This window comes from Esox lucius, chromosome 7, assembly GCF_011004845.1.
Source record: "Esox lucius isolate fEsoLuc1 chromosome 7, fEsoLuc1.pri, whole genome shotgun sequence".
Lineage (NCBI taxonomy): Eukaryota > Metazoa > Chordata > Actinopteri > Esociformes > Esocidae > Esox > Esox lucius.
In genome coordinates this window covers 22,774,576-22,798,868 of record NC_047575.1, presented here as the reverse complement: position 1 = coordinate 22,798,868, position 24,293 = coordinate 22,774,576, and the positions used below count along the sequence as shown (strand labels likewise).

The window sequence follows — 24,293 nt, the reverse complement described above, 5'->3', positions numbered from 1 at the left end:
TTCAATGTGCTTTACAATAAGAAAAAAAAATGCTATAGAATTCATTAGTTGTGTGATATTCCACCAGGTTTAGTTTTTTAGCATTACACAACTTTTCCAGTCTTTTGTTGCCTCTGTCCCAACCTTTTTGAGTTGTTTTGCTGGCATCAAATTCAAAGTGGGCATATTTTTTTCAAGAGACAATAAAATGTCTCAGCTTCAACATTTGATATGCAGCTTTTGTACTTTTTTTCTAGTGAATACAGGGTTTAAATTATTTCCACATTATTGCATTCTGTTTTTATTTACATTTCACGCAGCGTTCCAACATTTTTGGAAATGGGGTAGTACAGTGGACTCCAGAAGTAGTAGCAGTAGTAGAAGATCAGTGACACTGTTTTAGTTTCATGCAGACTGTCAGGTTAAATTTGCTGGTATATTAATTCATATTGGATGAACCATTTGAAAATGACAGCACTTTTCTATGTAGTCCAAGCATTTTAAGGTACCAATAGTATTATGACAGATGTTTTCACAGCTTTTTGTTATTGGACAGGGGCGTTTTTTGCATTGTGCACAAACAAACGGTCCATTTTTCTAGCCTTGACAGATTCAACGCAATTCAAGCTGGCTGTCTTGAGGCATATGAAACAAAATAAATCTATCAGAGACATCACAAAAACAAAACATTAAGCATAGCAAAATCTACATTTTGGTGCAATAAGAACAAAACACATAAAAAAGATCTGCAATGGCAAACAACCTGGTAGACCAAGTACGACCTCTACAGTGGATGACCAAAAAACACCATAAAGACAAAAACTTAAAAAACTACTGTCTGACACTTCAGGACCACTATTCAGATGGTGGATGTGTTAGCCACTATCATCCGCTGAAGACTTTGCAAGCCCAACTCAACTACAGGGGCTGGACTGCAAGGTGCATAAACACTAGTTAGCCTCAAAAACAGGATGTACCTAAATGTACCTACAGAATTCTGGTAAATGTTCTTGCGGACAGATGAGAACAATGTTAATATATACAGTAAATATAATCTATACAAGAGTTATAGCAAGAGGAAAGTATGAAGACAAATTTGAACCAAATACCACTAAACACATTGCATGGTGCTTTATCAAGCAGCAAGAGAATGATCCAAATACACTGCCATAGCTACCAAGTAATTTACCAGGGCCAAAATGTGGAAAAACTAGTCAAGTCAGTCATCTAACCTGAATTCAACTGAACATGCTGAAACCAAGACAGGCAAAAGGCCCCACCAAAATGCATTAACCTAAAACTGCTGCAGTACAGGCCTGGCAGATCATCACTAGGGAAGACACCCAGCATCTGGTGGTGCATGTGTGTTATTCTGTCCCATTCAGTTGTGATGTTCACATAAAATCATTTTTAATGAATAAACAGTGTCATTTGCCAGGAACTGATTTTATCCATTAGTCATCAATTAAAAGAATAACAGACTGACCGTCACATGCTCCAGGTCTTGGCCGAGCTCAGTGGAGCTGGCGACAGCCTCCCGCTCAGTGATCCATTTTTCTAACTCCTCCACCTCCCTGTTAAGCTGGTACATCCAGTACTGCTGCTCCAGCTTGTTCTTCCTGTGCTCCACCATGTCCTTTAGCGACACGTACAGACGGTCTATGTGCGACTGCTGCTTGGTGATCCCCTCACTGTCAGAGAGAGATGGGGAGAAAGAGAGAGTGGATACTGAGAGGGATACATTAACTGATACAGTTATTCTCTAAAATGCAGAAGCCTATACAATTTGAGTCATGTATCTGCTCTAAGGTCAAATTCCACCAATGAATTAGCTGGGTTGTTTATATGTAAAAAGAGTGTGATTGTGTTTCGATCTGGTATAAGCCTGAGTGTGATTTTCAGGGCGTGTCCATGCCTGTCTGGATGCCCCAGCTCCAACTGTCGCTGACACTGCTGGGAGAGCATGCCCACTGTCTCAGCATAGTTCTCCACCGTCGCCTCCAAGGCCAAGTGCTCCTTCAGCAGCTGCAGTGTGCTCGCCTCGTCCTACAGAACAGAGCACATCAGACAACAAGTCCTCGCCCGCGGACACACGTTTCCCGTCCCCCAGAAAAAGTGCTCTGTTTCAGTGAAAATCCGTCAAAGTGTGGTAACAGTCTCACTTAAGCACTAAGGACAAACGAATGGCCCGTTTTCACACCCATCCTGCCAGTTCGCTCTCATGGTACCAGGTCAGTCATACTTACCGTGCCCTTCTCCTCATTGATGAGGTGCAGTTTCTGGCCTGCCAGCCAGGACTCGACCTTGGCTGCCTCACTGTAGTACTGCTGGGCCTGTAGCACCACATCCAGCATCACAGACCTCCTCTCCGCCTCCAACGTCAGTACCTCCCACAGCTGACGCACGTGCCCTGCTCCCTCACGGACAAAGTCTACCTCGGGGGTCCGCAGAGAGGCAATGATCCCAGCCCGGTCCAAGACCTCCTCCACCCGTGCCCGACGCCCCTGAAGATCCCTCTGCAGCGTCTAATGGACCGGTAGGAGAGATGGGTCGTGTTTCAGCGAACACAAAATGCACCAAAACAGAGTGAAATTGGTCGATTCTATCCGAATGTTTTCACGTTTTTGTATGACTTTTTAAAATAATAGATTTGTATATAACCCTGGTTCCCTGAAGGAGGAAAGGAGGTACAACACTCTACAACGTGCCTTCACACATGCACGATCTAAATACAAATTTTGATCAAGTCTTCCAAGGCCAATAAGAGCTCAAGTGAGCATGCATGCACTGCCTTCCTGAAGACAAAACCCCGGCTCAACTTCAACCACACGGAGCTATGTCTGCCCTTCACTATAGTATGACAACATGGGGCGCTTGTGGTGTTGTACTTCATTGTTGTGTTGTACATAGGATTATATAAATAACGTAAGGTTCCCTTTTAGTTGTCACCTCGGTATGACACACTATTGGGACTGATGCGTAAGCCAGAGAGTGTGTACAATGACCAAGGCAGCTTACCCAAAGGAAGACACCAGCAGCTTACCCATCTGGACACAGCAGCAGAACCTTATAGCAACACGGATTATGCCGACTACCTATTCGCCCACTACTGCCCCAACTGACAGTACAATGTGTGCTAAGCTGGGAGCCATGACACTGATGCAATAAAATCCATCTATGTGAAGTGATGCCCACCTTGTCACAGTCAACTCCTTATGCAGTGCCCAGGATGGCGCTGTAACCAGTTACAGAGAATGTGCGCAGCATGCCAAGCAACTGTCACTCTTTGCCCTCATATTCAATGGATGCTTCTGTAACTCAGTGAGACAGTCGGTGGAAAAAGAGCACATAACAGGAGCACTTGGGTTTTTCCAGAAATGTGATTAAACAAAAGGCTTGAGAACACCACTGGTCCTCAGTCACAAACTGGGGAGCATAGAAAAAGAAACAGCTTGAAGGTCATGACCTCAGATGTAGAAGCTACATTTTGTGCAAAGTCACTTTGGAACCTTCAGAGTGAATTCAGGAGGGGTGCACTGATAACGAGTGCAGTGGAAATAAAGGTGAAAACTTCACAACCATAGGGTGCTTTGTCAATTACCATATGACACATTGAAGTAGTGTGAGTTCAACCTGAATTGTTGAAAATGATGAGACTTGTTAGGAGCTCTTGTAGGAATATAAAAATGTCCACAATGGATATTTTGGTGGGGAAAGTCTGTGCCCCCTCAGGAAAATCTGATGCCCTATGCAAACCACTGTCTGACACAGGTTCTGGCCATTAACAGTTAGACACCGGTCGTGATCTGCCAACAGGTCCAAAGCATGGTGACAATTTGAAAGGGAGGAAATGCATTGTCTTTCAAAGTAATACACCCCTTGGAGCTGCTCTGCCAAACCACAACATTGTTTCTGTACTAGTCAGCTAGCATCTCATCTTTTGAACCAGCATACCACCTAAGTTACAACCAAATACCACTAAACACATTGCATGGTGCTTTATCAAGCAGCAAGAGAATGATCCAAATACACTGCCATAGCTACCAAGTAAGATTCACCCTAACATCCAGTCCATATAATATCTCCCCAGCTAGCCTGACTAAATTAGTTGGTACCTAGGTAGCTCTCCAGGTAGGAAAAACGGGTGACAACAAAAACCTGCCGAATTGGGACTGTTTATGCTGAGGAGGGGGAGAAGCAGAGGAATATTGAGGATCTATCTGGAGATGCGCTGCTGCTTATAAGATAAAGCAAAAGCATGACCAAATCCAAAATACTGGATCTTGTCTGCAGTTGGTGGAAAGCAATGGTAAAAACTGCACGTTAAGCCAAAGTGAACACAAGCCCTTCTAGAAAGCTTTTGTCGGTTTGTTCTGGATGGAGTTTTCATCATTACTGGGAGAACTAACAAAAACCTTTTATACAAGGACAATCTCACAGTAACTGCTTTCTGAGATAATGCCTGGAGGGGTATATACCCCAGTGTACAGTTAAGCTGATGGTGAAAACAGGTGGTCGAAAAAAGTTTTAAGGTAAGAGCTCATTTTATAAAAAAGAAAGTGATGCATTCTGTACAGTGAAGAGTGGAGGAACAATGTGATCAGGGTCAACGTTTCCACATATTTTATGGATGACAGAGCAAAAGTTGTAAGAATTCTTCCGGCAAACATTTACAGGTAAGGCTGAGGCTGTACTGACTTTCACTTACAGTTTCAGACAGCAGCCAAAAGGCTATTGAGGCTATTTAAACATACTTGAGCCCTATAAAAGTGCCGTGCACTTAGGAGCATATACTATTTTCATACAGAAATTTTATTTGATTTAGATGATGTAGCCTAGCGTAGCCTTTATGTGGTGGTCAGTGGAGGCATATATTTAATTAAATTGTTTTACATTGGAGCCTGACATTCATGATTTTCTACTTCTTATGCACAGTAGCCAACCACTTTAGAAAATAGACCACTAAAATCACTTATAATTACCACACAAAGAACTAAAGAATGTAGACTACCATTTGCATATAGACTTATGTACAACACATAATCAACCCTCTCTTGGAAATACATCACTGCCTCTAAATTTGGAACATAATTTTAAGTACTTTAGAGAAGCAGACAAAAACATCCAGAAGCAGACAATAAAGACGTAAAATACCACAAATATTGCAATATTTATAAATCACCTTTACATGAGGTTTTGAGAGTAGGCTATATTTGACAAAAAAATCCCTGTCAGAGTAAGATATTCTAAGAAGAATAGATTGATGCAGTTCAAGAAAATATTCATAATTTATTTTAATATATCGGTGTTAATATAATTCACCAATAAATTGGTCTCAGCTTTTAATTGTTTGCTGCCTCAACCTAAACGGATTATGCACTATTTCTGTGTAAATTAATTAGTAAGATAGAAAATCCAGAGAGTGAAATCACTTTACTGTGTAAAGTCCTTATATTGAATTTAATGTTATCCACAGTTACCATATCTCGTATATCAATTAAATAAATTGACACTGGCGCCGCAGTCTAACATTTCCTGTTGCAGTACGTGTATTGTGATTGTTGCTGATATTTCCACTTAGTTCAGTGACTGAGATGGCCTGTGTTGCCAAGTGACTGACTAAAAGGGTGCGGTCTGCGCTTCGAGACACAGCCATGGTTTATTATGGGGACTGTAGTCACTGTAGGTTGGAGCTGAGCAGGAAAATCTTTGAGTACAGATACTGTTCTGTAAACAGATAGGGTTGTGTTCTCAAATAGAGGTCATTGATCTCTCACCTGGTTGATCTTGACATGCTGATGAACACTCTGAAGGTTGTTGCCGTAATCTTTAGAGGACGCCAGAGGCAGCCGCTCCTGGATCCAGAGCTATAACATCAACAAATTGTAATCAGCATCTGCATATTTCATTGAGGGGACCCTGATAGCTCATTTGATAACGGAGTGGAGACATTATAAACGTTTGACAATATAACATGTGAAAATTTAAAATGAAACATATTAGAGACCCCTAACTGGACAGATGAAGTTATACCACAAAGAGAGGAATAGATGTAGGTGAAGAAAGTCTGGAAGCACCATGGATTAATGAATGTCAGTCACTCACTATCTCTTCCTCTAGGTCCTGGGCGACCTGGTGCATCTCCTTGGAAGCTAGCAGGATGCGACGCCTCTCCTTCAGGGGCTCGATGAGGCGCACAATGCGGGTCTCTTCCACGGCTGGCTGCTCGTCCCCTTCTCCCTCACCGCCCCTCACCAGACTGCCTTGCTGGGGGAGGAATAACCCCTGGAGGGACCCTGTTTCCCCCACATCCTTGTACAAGTCCCCCATCTGAGACTGAGGGAGGCCCGAAGGGAGGAGGAGCTTGCGTTAGAGATTAAGAGAGACTGATGGCTAAACACACAACAACATGAGCTTGATCAACACTTTCAGCAATTTGTGTGTGTGTGTTGTGTTTCAAAGTTATGTAATGGGTTTGATGGCTTTAAGAACAAAGCATACGGTGCATTCTTTAATGTCAACTAGCCTAGTTGCTGCAGGGCAGGAACGTGGCATAGTGTTTTTACAGTGGCTTATATAGCATTGGAACTATCACATAAATGACACATTAATTTAACATTTATTTTGAAATGTGTTCAACTCTGCTATCAGTTTGTCATAAAGTAACTGTCTACAGTATCTCACAGAAGTGAGTACACCCCTCACATTTTTGTATATATTTGAGTTTATCTTTTCATGTGACAACACTGAAGAAATGACACTTTGCTACAATGTAAAGTAGTGAGTGTACAGCTTGTATAACAGTGTAAATTTGCTGTCCCCTCAAAATAACTCAACACACAGCCATTAAGGTCCGAAGCGCTGGCAACAAAAGTGAGAACACCCCTGAGTGAAAATGTCCAAATTGGGCCCAATTAGCCGTTTTCCCTCCCCGGTGTCATGTGACTCATTAGTGTTACAAGGTCTCAGGTGTGAATGGGGAGCGGGTGTGTTAAATTTGGTGTTATCGCTCTCACACTCCCTCATATTGGTCTCTGGAAGTTCAACATGGCACCTCATGGCAAAGAGCTCTCTGAGGATCTGAAAAAAAGAATTTTTGCTCTACATAAGAATGGCCTAGTCTATAAGAAGATTGCCAATACCCTGAAACTGAGCTGCAGCACGGTGGCCAAGACCATACAGCGGTTTAACAGGACATGTTCCACTCAGAACAGGCATCGCCATGGTCGACCAAAGAAGTTGAGTGTACATGCTCAGTGTCATATCCAGAGGTTGTCCTTGGGAAACATATGAGTGTTGCCAGCATTCCTGCAGAGGTCGAAGGGGTGTGGGTTCAGCCTGTCAGTGCTCAGACCATACGCCGCACACTGCACCAAATTGGTCTGCATGGCTGTCGTCCCAGAAGGAAGCCTCTTCTAAAGATAATGCACAAGAAAGCCCGAAAACAGTTTGCTGAAGACCAGCAGACTAAGGACATGAATTACTGGAACCATGTCCTGTGGTCTGATGAGACCAAGATAAACTTATTTGGTTCAGATGGTGTCAAGCGTATGTGGCGGCAACCAGGTGAGTAGTACAAAGTCAAGTGTGTCTTGCCTACAGTCAAGCATGGTGGTGGGAGTGTCATGGTCTGGGGTTGCATGAGTGCTGCCGGCACAGGGGAGCTACAGTTCATTGAGGGAACCATGAAATCCAACATGTACTGTGACATACTGAAGCAGAGCATGATCCCCACCCTTTGGAGACTGGGCCGCAGGGCAGTATTCCAACATGATAACGACCCCAAACACACCTCCAAGACGACCACTGCCTTGCTAAAGAAGCTGAGGGTAAATGTGATGGACTGACCAAGTAGTCTCAAGACCTAAACCCTATTGAGCATCTGTGGGGCATCCTCAAACGGAAGGTGGAGGAGCGCAAGGTCTCTTAACACCCACCAGCTCCGTGATGTTGTCATGGAGGAGTGGAAGAGTGGAAGAGGACTCCAGTGGCAACCTGTGAAGCTCTGGTGAACTCCATGCCCAAAAGGGTTAAGGCAGTGCTGGAAAATAATGGTGGCCACACAAAATATTGACACTTTGGACCACTTTGGTAAATATTTACACTTTGGTGTACTCACTTTTGTTGCCAGCGGTTTGGACATTAATGGCTGTGTGTTGAGTTATTTTGAGGGGACAGCAAATTTACACTGTCATACAAGCTGTACACTCACTACTTTACATTGTAGCAGAGTGTCATTTATTCAGTGTTGTCACATGAAAAGATATACTGTGAGGGGTGAAAAACAACCAATAAGTAAATAGACACCTGGAATTTATGTAGTTGCTCATTGAAAGTAGGCAGGTGGTGAGCCTGCTCCAGTTGGGGGGGCTGTTTTTCCAGACCAGAGAGTTGGTGGTCCAGATCTGAATAGCTTTTCACCACTGGCTCTGGCTTGTTGTTCTCAAACAGGGCACGGGCCTTGGCTTTGGTGGTGCTCTCCAGGTCTGTCCAGCACTCCCTGATCTCCTCCAGCTTCTGCTGCACCACCGAACGGAGCTCCGGCTTCTCGTCAATCAGCTCCTGACCCTCCTGAATGTACGGAGACAAAAAGGAGTAACTACCCTAAGAAAGTATTTTTGTTAGTTAAGCTTAAGTACAGTCACTTACCTGGTAAACGATTCATTTCTTTATGGATAACAAGAAACCAGGCAAGCCTAGTTCAGCCGGACCACAATAGAAAGTATTACCCTCTTGTGATTCGAATCCAGGTCGCCCACGTGAAAGGCTGTGTCGCTAACCACTACACCACAGAGCTCTACGTTTGATGGGTGTCAGTATGGCCTCTGGGGCAAATGAACAAATCCTCTTTTGCCACAGGCCATTTTAACAGCTAATTGGGCATTCGTGAATGATATTGATACAGGTAAACTGACTAACGTTTCTTACTAAGTTTACCTCCACCACAAATAGCGTCTATGAACTGTTTGCTTTTGACACTGGCCATTTGAACAGCTTATTAGCCAGTAATAGGCTTTACCAGTATCTACTAACTTACTAGAATACTCATAGGATTTGAGCAATTGCTAGTGAGTCTGCCAAAGCTATTTCATTTCATGGCATGAGAACATATTTCTTTCTTTCATGGCATAACAACATACTTTTGTCTTTCATTCGTGAATGTCATTGATAGAATAACTATCCAGAAAGGTGACGATAACTAACTTTTTCATCAAGTGAAACAACGAGAGAATTGTGGAAATATAATAAATACATTTTGTTGTTCACAATATATTCGACCTTGAGCCTTCCACGTGAGGCACTGTCTTTAACCATAACGCCACGCCATTACGCATTTCACCTGTCGCTAAAAACTATTGAGCATTGTGTTAAACTGACTAACATTTCTTATTAAGTTTATCTCCACCAGAAATAGTGTCTATGAGCTGTTAGCTTTTGCAACTGGCCGTTTTAACAGCGTATTAGCCAGTAATAGGCTTACTGGTATCTACTAACTTCTAAGGAATAATCATAAGAATTGAGCAATTGTTAGCCAGACTGAAAATGAACTTTTCCATGCCATAAACAGTCACAATATAAGTCAGTCACTCACTCACTCACTCAATCTCTACGCAAAGGACGAGGCCGAAAAAAACACTATTGGATGGCTGTGATCTTCGGGCATTCAGGCGGCACAGCATTAAAAACAGACACGATTCTGTAGTGGAAATCACTGCATGGGCTCAGGAACAATTCTGAAAACCATTGTCTGTGAACAAAGTACGTCGCTGCACCCACAAATGCAAGTTAAAACAATACCATGCTATGGATAAACCAGATATGAACAAGATCCAGAAACACCACCGCATTCTCTGGGTCTGAGCTCATTTAAGATGAACTGAGGCAAAGTGGAAAACTGTCTTGTGGTCTAACAAATCAAAATGTGGAATTCTTTTTGGGAATCATGGACACTGTGTCCTCTGAACTAAAGAGTAGAGGCACCACCCGGCTTGTTATCAGCACACGGTTCAAAAGCCAGCATCCATGGTATGGAGGTGCATTAGTGCACATGACATGGGTGACTTTCACATCTGTGAAGGCACCATTAATGCTGAACAATATATACAGGTTTTGGAGCAACATACACTGCCATCCAGACAACATATTTTCAAGGAAGGCCTTTCTTATTTCAGCAAGACAATGCCAAACCCCATTCTGCACATATTTACAACAGCATGGCTCTGTTGTAAGAGAGTCTGGGTGCTAAACTGGCCTCCCTGCAGTCAAGACCTGTCACCCACTGAAAACATTTGGCGCATTATGAAATGAAAAATACGACAAAGGAGACCCCATGCGGTTGAGCAGCTGCAATCCCATATCAAGCCAGAATGGGAATATATTTCACTTTCAAAACTACTGCAATTGGTCTCCTCATTTCCCAAACACTTACAGAGTATTGTTAAAAGAAGAGGTGATGCAACACAGTAGTAAACATGTCCCTGTCCCAACAATTTGCACATCATTGTATTCTGTTTATATTTGTACTTTATGCTGTGTCCCAACCTTTTTGGAAACTGGGTTTTAATAATAATAATAATAATAAATAAAATGGATCATACCATTGATGTAATAATATAGTCTCTCTGCTGCTGTGATAAACTGCAAAGCATTGTTTGATCAACAATGATTTTCTAACAGTGGTATCAATCCACACATTTTTCATGTTTGGACTGGTTTCGACATAACAGACCCTAACAACCACTTAGTATTTACTAGGTACTGATGACATCATTGCCAAATATCAGAGGCAGTGTGTGGTGGCTGCAGAGAATAGTTAGCATAGTGAAGTCACCAAATAATGCCAGCAGTTTCGTCACTATGCAGTCAAAAAAAAGTAGGCTAGCGCGATTGTTTACTGAATTGAATTTGACATGTTTTTTTTGTTTGTTTCTGCTTGCAATGCAGCTTTTGTTGCTCGGGACGCACAGTTTTAATTCATGAATTTGGACGATACTAATAATGCAAATTCCAGTCTTGGACAGATGTGAATAATGGCTTGTCATGAAAAATGACTCCATGGACCTCCAATAACAACTCAAGGTAAGTGCTATTTCACCCAAACATGAATATAGGATGAACTATCCCTTTAATAAAACCTAATGGGTCCCAGTGATCCAAACAAGCATAATCTTTTGAAGTCAATACAGGTGGTGGGACAGAAAACCACCATGAGTGAACCTTTGATTGATTGATGTTGTGTCTGGACATAACAAATGTTTGATTCTTTCATGATCTGTATGTTAACTAATGGGCACGGACATAACAGAATTGGAAATGCCAAAAGGCTTTATCCGTGAATGGGTTTAACTGGCAAAGAGGCAGGTGTATAACAAAACCTAGCCCCGAGCTGACCTAAAAAATCATGTATGGAAAGCCATGATACACCCCTGGACTGTCTATCCAAGCACAACCATTCTTAGTGATTATCCAAGGGTCTCTCCTTCTAAATCTTTGGCTTTGTGCATGACGTGAGCTGTATGAAGAGATAGATGTTGAGAGAGAGATCAAAGCTTTTGGTTTTTTCCCTTTGTATCTGTGTGTGTGAGAAGCTCTCTCTGTGGCTCTACTCCAAGTCTCCTGAAATAGAAATTGCATGCAGTCTCCTCCCATGCTCCAACTGAGAGGAACAGGAGGTGTTTCCCATGACAAGCGGTCTTATCAGACATTTTCTCATAATCTCTGGTATCAAGGACCACTGAATGTCAGTCAGTCAAATTAAAGCCAGGCTAAATGGTGCATTGAATCTGGTTTACAGTCCTGTATTATATAGAGTAAATTCCAAAAGTATTTAGACAGTGACACTTTTAATTTTTATTTAGCTCTTTATTCTAGCACTTTGGTTTTGAAATTAAGTGCAAATTGTCAGCTTTTATATGAAGATATTTTCATCCATACAATTTAGAAACTGTAGCACCTTTCTTACTTAGTAACACTATTTTAGGGCACTAAAAGCATTTGCAGATTAACATTATGAAAATGTAAATAGTCATGTTTAGTAAATTAGTCGCATATCATTTGCATGCAATGATTGCCAACCTATAGAAATCAACACATACTGGTATCTTCCCTGGTGATTTCGTGCCAGGCCTGCACTGTAGCCACCAGGTCCTGCTTAGATCATGGCCATTTGTCTTCAGCATGTGAAAGGCATGCTCAATGGGATTGAAATCAGGTGATTGACTTGGCCCTGAAAAACGGCTTGGTTGCTTTGGCAGTTCTTTAGCCGTTTACAGTTATATTACCAATGAAGACAAGTGAGCCAGTTCTAGTGGCAGTCATACATGTCCCAAACATAACACCACTTCCTCCATATTTCACTGATAAATTGGTATGCCAGTTCCTTTTTCCTATCCACACTTTCCTCTCACCATCACTCTGGTACATGTTAATATTTGTCTATAATATTTATTTCATAACTTTTAGGTAATCTTTTGGCCATCCTGATTTTGAGGATAAAGGGTTTTTCCATCTTGCAGTCCAACCTCTTTAGTTGGCCTGGCGAAGTCTTCTGAGGATGCTAATGACACATCCAAGACTTCTTTCCAGACAGTATTCCTGATCTGTTGGATATTTCTGATGGATATTTTTTTTATGGTGAGGATACTTTGTTCATCAAATTGACATGCACTGTATTCCTTGGCCTAACAGGCTATTTGCCACTGCTGAGCTCATCAGTGCTTTTTTAAAATATTGCATCCAATTCCAGATCAATTAATTTTCCTCACCTGTATCTCTGTCCCCTGAATCACATCTCCTGTATCTCTATCCCCTGTAAGTCTTGATTCCTAAATATTTCTCAGAGAAAGCTGGACCTATCTTATGGTTTTCATAATGTACTGCATTCCTCTTGGCATGGTCTCTGTTTAACTGCTGCTAGCACACTCTCCTTCCCTCTCTTTTTCCCTGCCTCTCTACCTCTCATAATGCATAGCCAGCAGAAAGCAGGCTAGATCTCTCTCCTCTTCTTTGGCTTCACTGACACAAAGGGAGGGAGAAGGTAGAATAAAAATCAATGTGGGGGAGGAGAGTAAAAGGAGAAACATGAGAAGGAGAGAAAAATGAGGACAGGGTGGAATAAGTGAGAGGGGAGCAAGAAAAGGCAAGAGGATGTTGTATAGGGCAACACAGTAAATTCTTCATTACAATAAATACACTTAGCAAAATACAGGTGCAATTAAGGTTATTGGGAGAAATGCCATACAAAAAGCATTAAAAAAATCCACAACCTGGAATGTTGTGACCATCCAAGATCAGAATTGAATAGATCTGCAGTAGGGTTTTAAGCCTCATCTGCATACTTCCCAGCATTCTTTTTGAGTGGATTTTTCATTTATTACTATCACCCATGACTGTGTTTGCTTGTGACAGAGATGTGGATTCATTTATTACTGGTGCTTGCAAAGCAAGAGTACTCAGTTATCATGTCAAATAGCTTCTTGTTGTCTTTTCTTTCTTATTTAGCACCCTCCCCCCTCACATCATTAGAGCTAGTGATGGGCAGCTAATATGACCTGAACCAGTGTTGGAATCCTGCTACGTGAAGCACTGTCTATTTTTGGGGATAGTAATCAAATATTGTGTGTTTGAATATTTGTTCAGTTGCAAGATCCATGTTTGGTTCAGCTTTTTGATAAATGGCCTTGCATTCTCCTCAAATTGCTTGGAAAAAGCATCATAACCGCATCATAACCGACCAAGTTTGTAATTATAATGGAAGGCTGCATACTCTCAATTTACTATTTAATGGGTTTCTAATCATTTGCATCTGTTTAGTTGCACCTGTTTCTAATATTAGCCATTTTATTTCAGGGTAAAGTTAAGGGTGTACTTTTTCTGCACAATGAAATTGTATTTTGGTTAATTTAAACTGCATTATTATATCAGCAATGTTTTGTATGATTTGTTAATTTGTGTTCATGTTATCAGTGAATGTAGTTGGAATTAAGCTCAGGTATTCATGCGTCAAAAATGAAAAACAAAAAAGATTTTCCAGGGGGTGTTTTTTCAAGACTGTATGTTGAAATCGACTGTCTCAGGTTTGCTGTGATTTGGTGGTATGAAGCAATCACCAATTGTATTTCACAACAGGACTGGGTATACATTTTGTGTTTGGTGTTTGGTGTTTATATAGGTGACTTTTCCCTTAATATGAGTTACAACTTTGTGCTGCAATGGGTAGGTGTGCGCCTTGATATAATTAATTAGGTTTTTTATACAATGTTTTTCTTGCCTTTCCAGTTAAAAATGTAATTAAAATATTGTTTATCCCTTGTGATGCTTAGAATGATGAAAACAAGTGTCATAGGATAAACTAAAACAACTTCCTTGAACAACAATGAATAATGTGGTTTCTTTAACACAAACCAATCGCTGGCCACAGCATGTACCCAATACTACCTGCTGGGTGACCACTAAAATAGCAAATACTGAAAACCATACAACCTACATTTTTAAATAAATCCAATAATAACATGTAATATAAGTATGTGTGGGAGCCAGCATTTCGCAACATGATTTAAAAAAGCACATGTTCAAAAAAAGTGTTGGAAGTCATCAGTAACAACGTATTGTCACTTTGAAAAGAATATCAGTGTGGAATCAGTCGTGCTTTGAATTTCAATTTCATTTCAAATCTCAGCACATGCAGTGTCCAGTACCAGATTGCTTACAGTACAGACAACTTATAATGTTTTAAATATTTTTCTAATTATAATATTGAAAAAACGTAAATTTAATAATATGTTTTAAAAAAAAAGAAATGTGGGATTTCCATTCACTGTAAAAGCAAAAATGCTAATTTTTACACAAATAGGTCACTCAAGTTGCTTCACAACAAGTTCTAAATAATACAGAATATCATAATCGTCCTCTAATTCTTTGCTATTCCAACTGGAAAAAAGAAAATAAATTGCTTTTATCATGCATTACCAGGCCATTTGTTTTACCTGGATGTTTACAAGAATGTGGAAGAGACTGTAGGAGTGGAGTGAACAGAAAGGAACCTTGTTTTATATAGTGAAAAGCAGAAACCAAACCTATAAATATAATCAAAAACATTTGAGGACTTAGGGATTATACATCCATTAAGAGTATTTTAATGTAATGTAATCCTAACTTAAAAACTCTTTCACAATTTTATTTTAAATGCCAAATATGCTGCCGATAAACAGTTTTGCTAAAAAGTTTGTATACCCTTGGGGAATTGGTAATACATGTACCATCTGTAAAGAAATCATGAGTGAGCAGGCAAAACACATGCCTTCTATTTCTTAAGGGATTCACATTAGTCTGTAGGTCATAACATAATAGCACAATCATATGACAACATGGCAACAAAGAAAAAATTAACTGACCCCTGTTCAAAAGTCTGCATAGCCTTAGTTCTTAATACTGTGTATTGCCCCCCTTTAGCATCAATGACAGCATGCAGTCTATTTTAATAGAATTCTTGCAGGTGGTATACAGTGGGGATAACAAGTATTTGATACACTGCTGATTTTGCAGATTTTCCTACTTACAAAGCATGTAGAGGTCTGTAATTTTTATCATAGGTACACTTCAACTGTGAGAGAGGGAATCTAAAACAAAAAATTGTATGATTTTTAAATAATTAATTAGCATTTTAATGCATGACTTAAGTATTTGATCACCTAACAACCAGTAAGAATTCCGTCTCTCACAGACCTGTTTTTCTTTAAGAAGCCCTCCTGTTCTCCACTCATTTCCTGTATTAACTGCACCTGTTTGAACTCGTTACCTGTATAAAAGACACCTATCCACACACTCAATCAAACAGACTCCAACCTCTCCACAGTGGCCAAGACCAGAGAGCTGTGTAAGGACATCAGGGATAAAATTATAGACCTGCACAAGGCTGGGCTACAGGACAATAGGCAAGCAGCTTGGTGATAAGGCAACAACTGTTGGCGCAATTATTAGAAAATGGAAGAAGTTCAAGATGATGGTCAATCTCCCTCGTTCTGGGGCTCCATGCAAGATCTCACCTCGTGGGGCATCAATGATCATGAGGAAGGTGAGGGATCAGCCCAGAACTACACGGCAGGACCTGGTCAATGACCTGAAGAGAGCTGGGACCACAGTCTCAAAGAAAACCATTAGTAACACACTACATTGTCATGGATTAAAATCCTGCAGCACACGCAAGGTCACCCTGCTCAAGCCAGCGCATGTCCAGGCCCTCTGAAGTTTGCCACTGACCATCTGGATGATCCAGAGGAGGAATGGGAAAAGGTCATGTGGTCTGATGAGACAAAAATAGAGCTTTTTGGTCTAAACTCCACTCGCCGTGTTTGGAGGAAGAAGAAGGATGAGCACAACCCCAAGAACACCCCCCCAACCGTGAAGCATGGATGTGGAAACATCATTCTTTGGTGATGCTTTTCTGCAAAGGGGAGAGGACGACTGCACCATATTGAGGGGAGGATGGATGGGGCCATGTATCGTGAGATCTTGGCCAACAACCTCCTTCCCTCAGTAGAGCATTGAAGATGGGTCGTGGCTGGGTCTTCCAGCATGACAACAACCTGAAACGCACAGCCAGGGCAACTAAGGAATGGCTTCGTAAGAAACATCTTAAGGTCCTGGAGTGGAGCTAACAAACTCATTGACTATTTATACACAGACACTAATTGCAATAAAAAAAAAAGCCACGTGGGAAATTCACCTTTAATTGCCATTTTCACCTGTGAGTGTCTCCTTGTGTCTGTAACAAGGCCGAACATTCAAGGGTATGTAAACTTCTGATCTGGGCCATTTGGGTGATTTCTGTTTTCATTATGATTTAAAAAGGAGCCAAACAACTGTGATAATAAATGGCCTCATATGATCACTATCCTAAAATAAAGCTTTTTTTGCATGATCAATCATATTTTCAAAATCAATGCCAAAATCTCATCATTTCTGCTAGGGTATGCAGACTTATGAGCACACCTGTATGCAGCAACATTGCATGAATCATTTCCCTTACCCTTCCTAAGAAAATATATTAAAGTGAGATCATTAAATAGCTATAAAAAATGTACAATGTACAACATACCCCAGCAAGTTCACAAACATGCAGGTAACTGAACAAACACCAGAAACTTCCCTCTCTCCAGATTACTTTGTCAACCACTTTCAAAAGGTTGATGACATCTGCACAGCATTCACTCAAGTGTTCTGGTCCCTCACACCAAACTACCAACCCTCTTCAGATGAAATCCTATAACTAAGGCCATCCGGCCGGCTGATAACCTGACCCCTCAAACACACCCCCTACTTCCTTCTCTAGACCATCTCTGCACACCTCCCACTCCTTACTTTTCTTTGCTTTTGTTTTTCACACATACATATAAACGTGGGATTAATACGTATCTGACAAAGCAGGATGTCACGTAACCTGGTGGCTTAGTACTTAGAAGATGGTGGCTTATTACTTCACTCCATCTGACTTAGTTTAAATACTTGTTTAACATGTAACTCCGACCAACTGAGTACATAATGGCACAACAAACAAAGAAAAGACCTAGTGATCATGCAGACTCTGCATTGGAAGAGAAAAATGAACATTCCAGGGAAGATGTATCCAACTATGGCTGACGTGCATGACATAACAACAATGAAACCTTGAGCTTCAACTAGGGTTGCTAGAAGAGATGGGAAAGGTCTCTGGTAACCTAAAGGTTGAGCTGTCTGTGTTGTCCTATAATTTGGCAGCTAACAAGCTGGATGTGATCAAAGTTGATGCTAAACTTGAAATAAATGATGGCGCCATTGCTAAACACAAGTCAAGGTTACAAGAATTGAAGGCAAAGCTGGCAAGTGGACAAAGAAATTGGAAATTGGAAAGAGGGCGTTAGTGCTATTCAGTTTGTGATACAGTCAAGTCCTTAATGGTATTCAACGTTGTAAAACAGACATTTTGAAATTCCACCAAATCTACTGCAACAGCAGCAACATTAAAAGTGGCATTCAACTCTGATTTTCAACCTCCTGCACTTCAGCAACAGTCAATATATTCTACAAGTTGCATGGAAGGAGCCCCTGTTCACCACTGGAAAAGAAGTGACATTCTTCCACAATTTCAGCACCTGTATGTTCAAGCAGCGTAAGATCTTCACACAGACTTTAGGCTTTGCTCGCAATAAAGGTATATAAGTCTTTCTTATGGACCCTGTCTCCCTCAGGATTATCCACGATTCATTGTGGAATCAGTTCCCTACATCTGAGGCTACCTAAACTGCCTGGGATTTGACAGCTATGCATGTTTTAAAACCGTCTGTTGTAAAGTCATGGACTTTGTTCTAATATGTTTTTTTGTATTAACCTCTCAATGTGTACTCACGCTACTTTGGAATCAGATTTTCAAGTCTACACTGCCATAGTCACCTGGTAAAGTACATATACATATTTGCTATCTCTAGTTAGCTATCTGTTGTTAGATATAGAAGTAGGGTTCTGTAACATATGATATGCTGACAGCAATCTGACATACAAGCTAGTAAAGTTTTGAAAAGCTGCCAGTGTTAAAAAGCTGTTTTTATTTGTAATGTTTTTTTTATGACTTAGTTACTAGTTACCACTGTTGGACAGTACTTTTTGCTTTTTGTTTAATTATTTTAGCTGGCTAATGTTTTAATTTTGGAGGGTTAGGGTTTGGATTTCTCTTTCTTCTGTACTGTACTGTACTGTTTCATTTATTTACTTGGTGACAGCTTCTGTTCAATGATCTTGTGAATTAGGTTAGGTTATTAGTTTTATGGTGTCGGAAGGTTTATAACTGTTTGCCACCGCCATAATGTATACAGTGGGGAGAACAAGTATTTGATTTTGCAGGTTTTCCCACTTACAAAGCATGTAGAAGTCTGTAATGTTTATCATAGGTACTCTTCAACTGTGAGTGACGGAATCTAAAACAAAAATCCAGAAAATCACATTGTATGATTTTTAAGTAATTAATTAGCATTTTATTGCATGACATAAGTATTTGATACATCAGAAAAGCAGAACTTAATATTTGCTACAGAAACCTTTGTGTTTGCAATTACAGAGATCATACTTGTCCTGTAGTCCTAGACCAGGTTTGCACACACTGCAGCAGGGATTTTGGCCCACTCCTCCATACAGACCTTCTCCAGATCCTTCAGGTTTCGGGGATGTCGCTGGGCAAAACGGACTTTCAGCTCCCTCCAAAGATTTTCTATTGGGTTCAGGTCTGGAGACTGGCTAGGCCACTCCAGGACCTTGAGTTGCTTCTTACAGAGCCACTCCTTGGTTGCCCTGGCTGTGTGTTTCGGGTCGTTGTCATGCTGGAAGACTCAGCCACGACCCATCTTCAATGCTCTTACTGAGGGAAGGAGGTTGTTAGCCAAGATCTTGCGATACATGGCCCCATCCATCCTCCCCTCAATACGGTGCAGTCGTCCTCTCCCCTTTGCAGAAAAGCATCCCCAAAGAATGATGTTTCCACATCCATGCTTCACGGTTGGGGGGGTGTTCTTGGGGTTGTACTCATCCTTCTTCTTCCAAACACGGCGAGTGGAGTTTAGACCAAAAAGCTCTATTTTTGTCTCATCAGACCACATGACCTTCTCCCATTCCTCTTCTGGATCATCCAGATGGTCATTGGCAAACTTCAGACGGGCCTGGACATGCGCTGGCTTGAGCAGGCTGACCATGCGTTCGCTGCAGGATTTTAATCCTAGTAGTGTGTTACTAATGGTTTTCTTTGAGACTGTGGTCCCAGCTCTCTTCAGGTCATTGACCAGGTCCTGCCGTGTAGTTCTGGGCTGATCCCTCACCTTCCTCATGATCATTGATGCCCCACAAGGTGAGATCTTGCATGGAGCCCCAGTCCGAGGGAGATTGACTGTCAACTTCTTCCATTTTCTAATAATTGCGCCAACAGTTGTTGCCTTATCACCAAGCTGCTTGCCTATTGTCCTGTAGCCCAGCCTTGTGCAGGTCTACAATTTTATCCCTGATGTCCTTACACAGCTCTCTGGTCTTGGTCACTGTGGAGAGGTTGGAGTCTGTTTGATTGAGTGTGTGGACAGGTGTCTTTTATACATGTAACGAGTTCAAACAGGTGCAGTTAATACAGGTAATGAGTGGAGAACAGGAGGGCTTCTTAAAGAAAAACTAACTGGTCTGTTAGAGACGGAATAGGCTCTGTGCACCTGCGTAGTAACAAACTTCCGCTTTTGTCTAGAAGTCTGCATTGCAATTTCCGGTTTACTTATTAATACTCATCCGCATTAGTAAACACCTATACTCACAACAAGATGAGTGATGCTGTTGTACAGAAAAAAAAGAAATATAATGTTCATGACTCATTTATTATCAAGGTACAAGTGGGGCATCATTTTAATCAGGAGAATGTCCTCTTTTTTTAATAAAATATGGCTTGCGCCATTCAATGACTTCAAACGCTAGACTAGAAATAGTCAGAAAAGGCGATTTTTTTATATACTTCCACGTAACGCAGGTTTAAGCGCAATTAATATCATATAGGACCAGATGTTTACCTGCAAAATCGACAGTGTATCAAATACTTGTTCTCCCCACTGTATCATTTTGTATGAAGTATTTTTTCTAGTCTTGCTTGTAACTTGTGAACAATACTCATGACTGATTTCAATCTATGACTTATTGACACCTACACTTCTGGATTTGAAAGACTACAGTTAAAATGACAAAAGACACAAACTGATGCAAATGCTATTGATGCACAGATCTCCCCTGAAGAACTTAAACAAGCCACACGTGAAATGCAGAGGAAAACCTTTTGGGAGCCTTACACTTGCATTTAATACCATATGAAATCACAGAACGTTATTTTTCTACATATGCCAATATCACGGTTATTTATCTATGTTAAACAAGAAACCAGTTCAGCCGGCCCGCAATAGAAACCTCAAGAGTCGAACCCAGGTCACTCACGTGAAAGGCTGTGTTGTTAACCACTACAGTATAGCCTCTTGTCCCTATCCTGAACAAATCCTCTTTTGCCACTGGCCGTTTTAATAGTTAATTGGCCATTCGTGAATTACATTGATACAGTTAAACTGACTAACGTTTCTTACTAAGTTTACCTCCACCACAAATAGCGTTTGCCACTATGTATGCTATGTATTGCATTTGCCACTGGCCGTTTTAACAGCGTATTAGCCAGTAATAAGCTTTACCGGTATCTACTAACTTACTGGAATAGTGATAAGAATTTAGCAATTGCTAGCAAGTCTGCCAAAGCTATTTCATTTCATGGCATAAGAATGTATTTTTTTCTTTCATGGCAAAACATGAAAGAAAATGAATGACATTTATACAACAACTACCAATAAAGGTGACGATAACTAACTTTTTCATGAAGTGAAAAGACGAGAGAATCGTGGAATCTACCAGAAATAATTAATAAATGTTGTTACTCTCAATAGATTCAAACTTAGGTCTTCCACATGAGAGGCACTGTCTTTAAACACTACGCCACGGCATTACACGTTTCAGCAGTCGGCAGACTCCATTGAGGATTCTGTTAAACTGACTAATGTTTCTTGTTAAGTTTACCTCCACCACAAATAGCGTCTATGAATTGTATTGCTTTTGCTACTGGCTGTTTTAACAAATTATTAGCCAGTAATAGGCTTACTGGTATCTACTAACTTCCTAGGAATAATCACAAGAATTGAGCCATTGTTAGCGAGACTGAACTATTCCATGTCAGAAACAGTCGCAATATAACCGTATACAGTTTCAGTCAGCGAAGTTATCGTCAATATGGAATAATGCACAATGCGTACTTCGCTTCGCCTACGCTATTAAACAAGGGTCGGACTATCAGTCAGTCATTGAGTGACATTCGCTCTTCTTAGCCGGCTCTGCTTACGTGGTCCGTCAAAAAAGGAAAGAACCATTATCATTGCTCAACAATGACATTAAGAATCATGCCAAGGTGCTCTCGCTGTGTATTAAAGCCCATATGTCTACTTTGTCTATTGGTCAGACTGGTTTCATTAGGAGTTGACAGACCTCTGGTTATGTTACAGGATTGCTCCATATTATAAATGCTGTTCTTTATTGAATGCAATGAAGGTGTTTAACCATTTTGATTGGCCATACCTTTGGTCTGTTTTTAAAGCAATGGGCTTTGGTGCTGTGTTCATTTCAATAATAAAGGTAACTCAATGCTAATGCTGCATTCATTTCAATGATACTTAATGCAAATCCAACAGTTATGGTCTTGACAGGCAAGAATGTCTCTCCTCTATTTCCTGTGTCTTGAGGAAGTTAACATGGTGGACACTGTTACTTATTTTTCTCCGATAATAGTTAATACTCATAATCATCTCACTATATATATACTATTTGTTCAGAATGTATCTGAATCTGAATCGATCCCTTATTTGTCTTCAGCATTTCATAATTTTGATAATATGTCAGGCTTTAAGATAAACTGCCTGATATACACAATCTGTATTTCAGGCATCAATAATGCATGTAGCTTCCATTTTTCACACAGCCAATAACCTTAAAAAAAGCTACAGCAGACCACAACCAATATTATGTTTGCCAGATCAAATATGAAGATATCAACCGTATATAATGTCACCCCTGGTCTTTTATTTGGCAATATCAAGTGTTCTACAGGGATATGTTTTTATGTGGTTTCTATGTTTACACAGAATTTCAACCCTGAGACATGGGCATTGAATTGTCACAAGTTCCGTTTTCACCAAAACCCAGAGTTTTTGTTAAAGACAAACATCCCTAAGGAGAGAGAGCCCGATTACACAGCTCCAAGCCCAGTTGCAATCCCTAGATCAGATCTCCAAGCCCAGCCCCCATCCCTAGATCAGATCTCCAAGCCCAGCCCCCATCCCTAGATCAGATCTCCAAGCCCAGCCCCCATCCCTAGATCAGATCTCCATGCCAAGTCCCCATCCCTAGATCAGATCTCTAAGCCCAGCCCCCATCCCTAGATCAGATCTCTAAGCCCAGCCCCCATCCCTAGATCAGATCTCTAAGCCCAGCCCCCATCCCTAGATCAGATCTCCAAGCCCAGCCCCCATCCCTAGATCAGATCTCCAAGCCCAGTTGCAATCCCTAGATCAGATCTCCAAGCCCAGTCCCCAGCCCTAGATCAGATCTCTAAGCCCAGTCCCCAGTCCTAGATCAGATCTCCATGCCCACTACCCATCCCTAGATCAGATCTCCAAGCCCAGTCCCCAGCCCTAGATCAGATCTCCATGCTAGGGTTCTGGCCCTTCTGCTGAGCAAGTACTGAGAGAGAAGAGGCAAAGGGTTGGGGCAGGAATGCTTTCAAAGGACACAGTTCTCCAATCACAGCAGGATGCAGAGTCATCTTTTTTTCCCTGGTCTCTCATGTAACAAGAGAGGGAGAGGAGGAGGGAGAGGTTGATGATGATTAAGTGATGTTCACATAAGGGTTTCTGTAACACTGTGTGGGGCTACCATGCATGAGACACAAAGACCTTTGAGAAACCCCGCTACTCAACCTTGTGTGCATACATTCACCACATACATACGCATTATTTTAATATACTCTGTCTGGTACCTGGCATGAGAGGTTATCTTGATAGCACTGAATTCATTTCAAAATTAATAGTAAAATAGAGGAATATGGATTCCTTATGTTATATAATTTGTTAAAGGGGAAACATTTGTCATTAGTCATTGACAGGAAAATATCTTCATAGAAAATTAGGGGCAAATAGCATAAATCATAATCTGAAGGTATTGAAGTTCTTTGAATTACAAGTTGGGTTACATTTTCTAACAGTATTATATGAAATTATTATATAATATTATATGAAATCACAGCAAGTCATGGCAAAATGATAGGCATGATGATGGGCATTGGAAAGGACAAGAGAGCTTATTATCGATATCAAAAATTATTTTCATTAACATTTCTCAACAGGTATGCAGATATTTTATAATAAAAGTTAACAGAACACCTAGAGGCCTAGACATAGACCAATCATGACCGTGTCCATGAAAGGACAGGTTTATGGATGAACCATGTTAATTCTTGGCTTACATGTATATCCGAGGGGATGTCTTTGACTGATATATGTGTATTCTAAATTATAGGTCAGCAGGTGATATTTTCCAATAATATTTTTTTCAGTCCACCTTAGATTTTACAGTAGGGGATCAAGCAAGATTTGTACAAATGTCTAATAGCTCAAAAAGCATATGTCCTTTTTCCGTTTCCTTTTCTCAGTATGTCCACATCTGAGCAAAAGGAAAACATT

At 40.8% G+C, this 24,293-nt stretch overlaps 1 protein-coding gene across 2 annotated transcripts in view; it reads right to left on the bottom strand.

Moving 5' to 3' along the window:
• Nucleotides 1-24,293, bottom strand: part of sptbn4a (spectrin, beta, non-erythrocytic 4a) — a 53,147-nt gene that overhangs the window by 20,373 nt on the left and 8,481 nt on the right. For both annotated transcript variants that reach the window (XM_020047994.3, XM_029121269.2), the window contains 6 exons: nt 8,287-8,550; nt 6,085-6,315; nt 5,757-5,846; nt 2,226-2,504; nt 1,895-2,025; nt 1,466-1,670 (listed from right to left, as the gene is read on the bottom strand). In XM_020047994.3, coding sequence (XP_019903553.2) covers nt 1,466-1,670; nt 1,895-2,025; nt 2,226-2,504; nt 5,757-5,846; nt 6,085-6,315; nt 8,287-8,550 — 1,200 coding nt within the window. The remainder of the gene's footprint in view (nt 1-1,465; nt 1,671-1,894; nt 2,026-2,225; nt 2,505-5,756; nt 5,847-6,084; nt 6,316-8,286; nt 8,551-24,293) is intronic.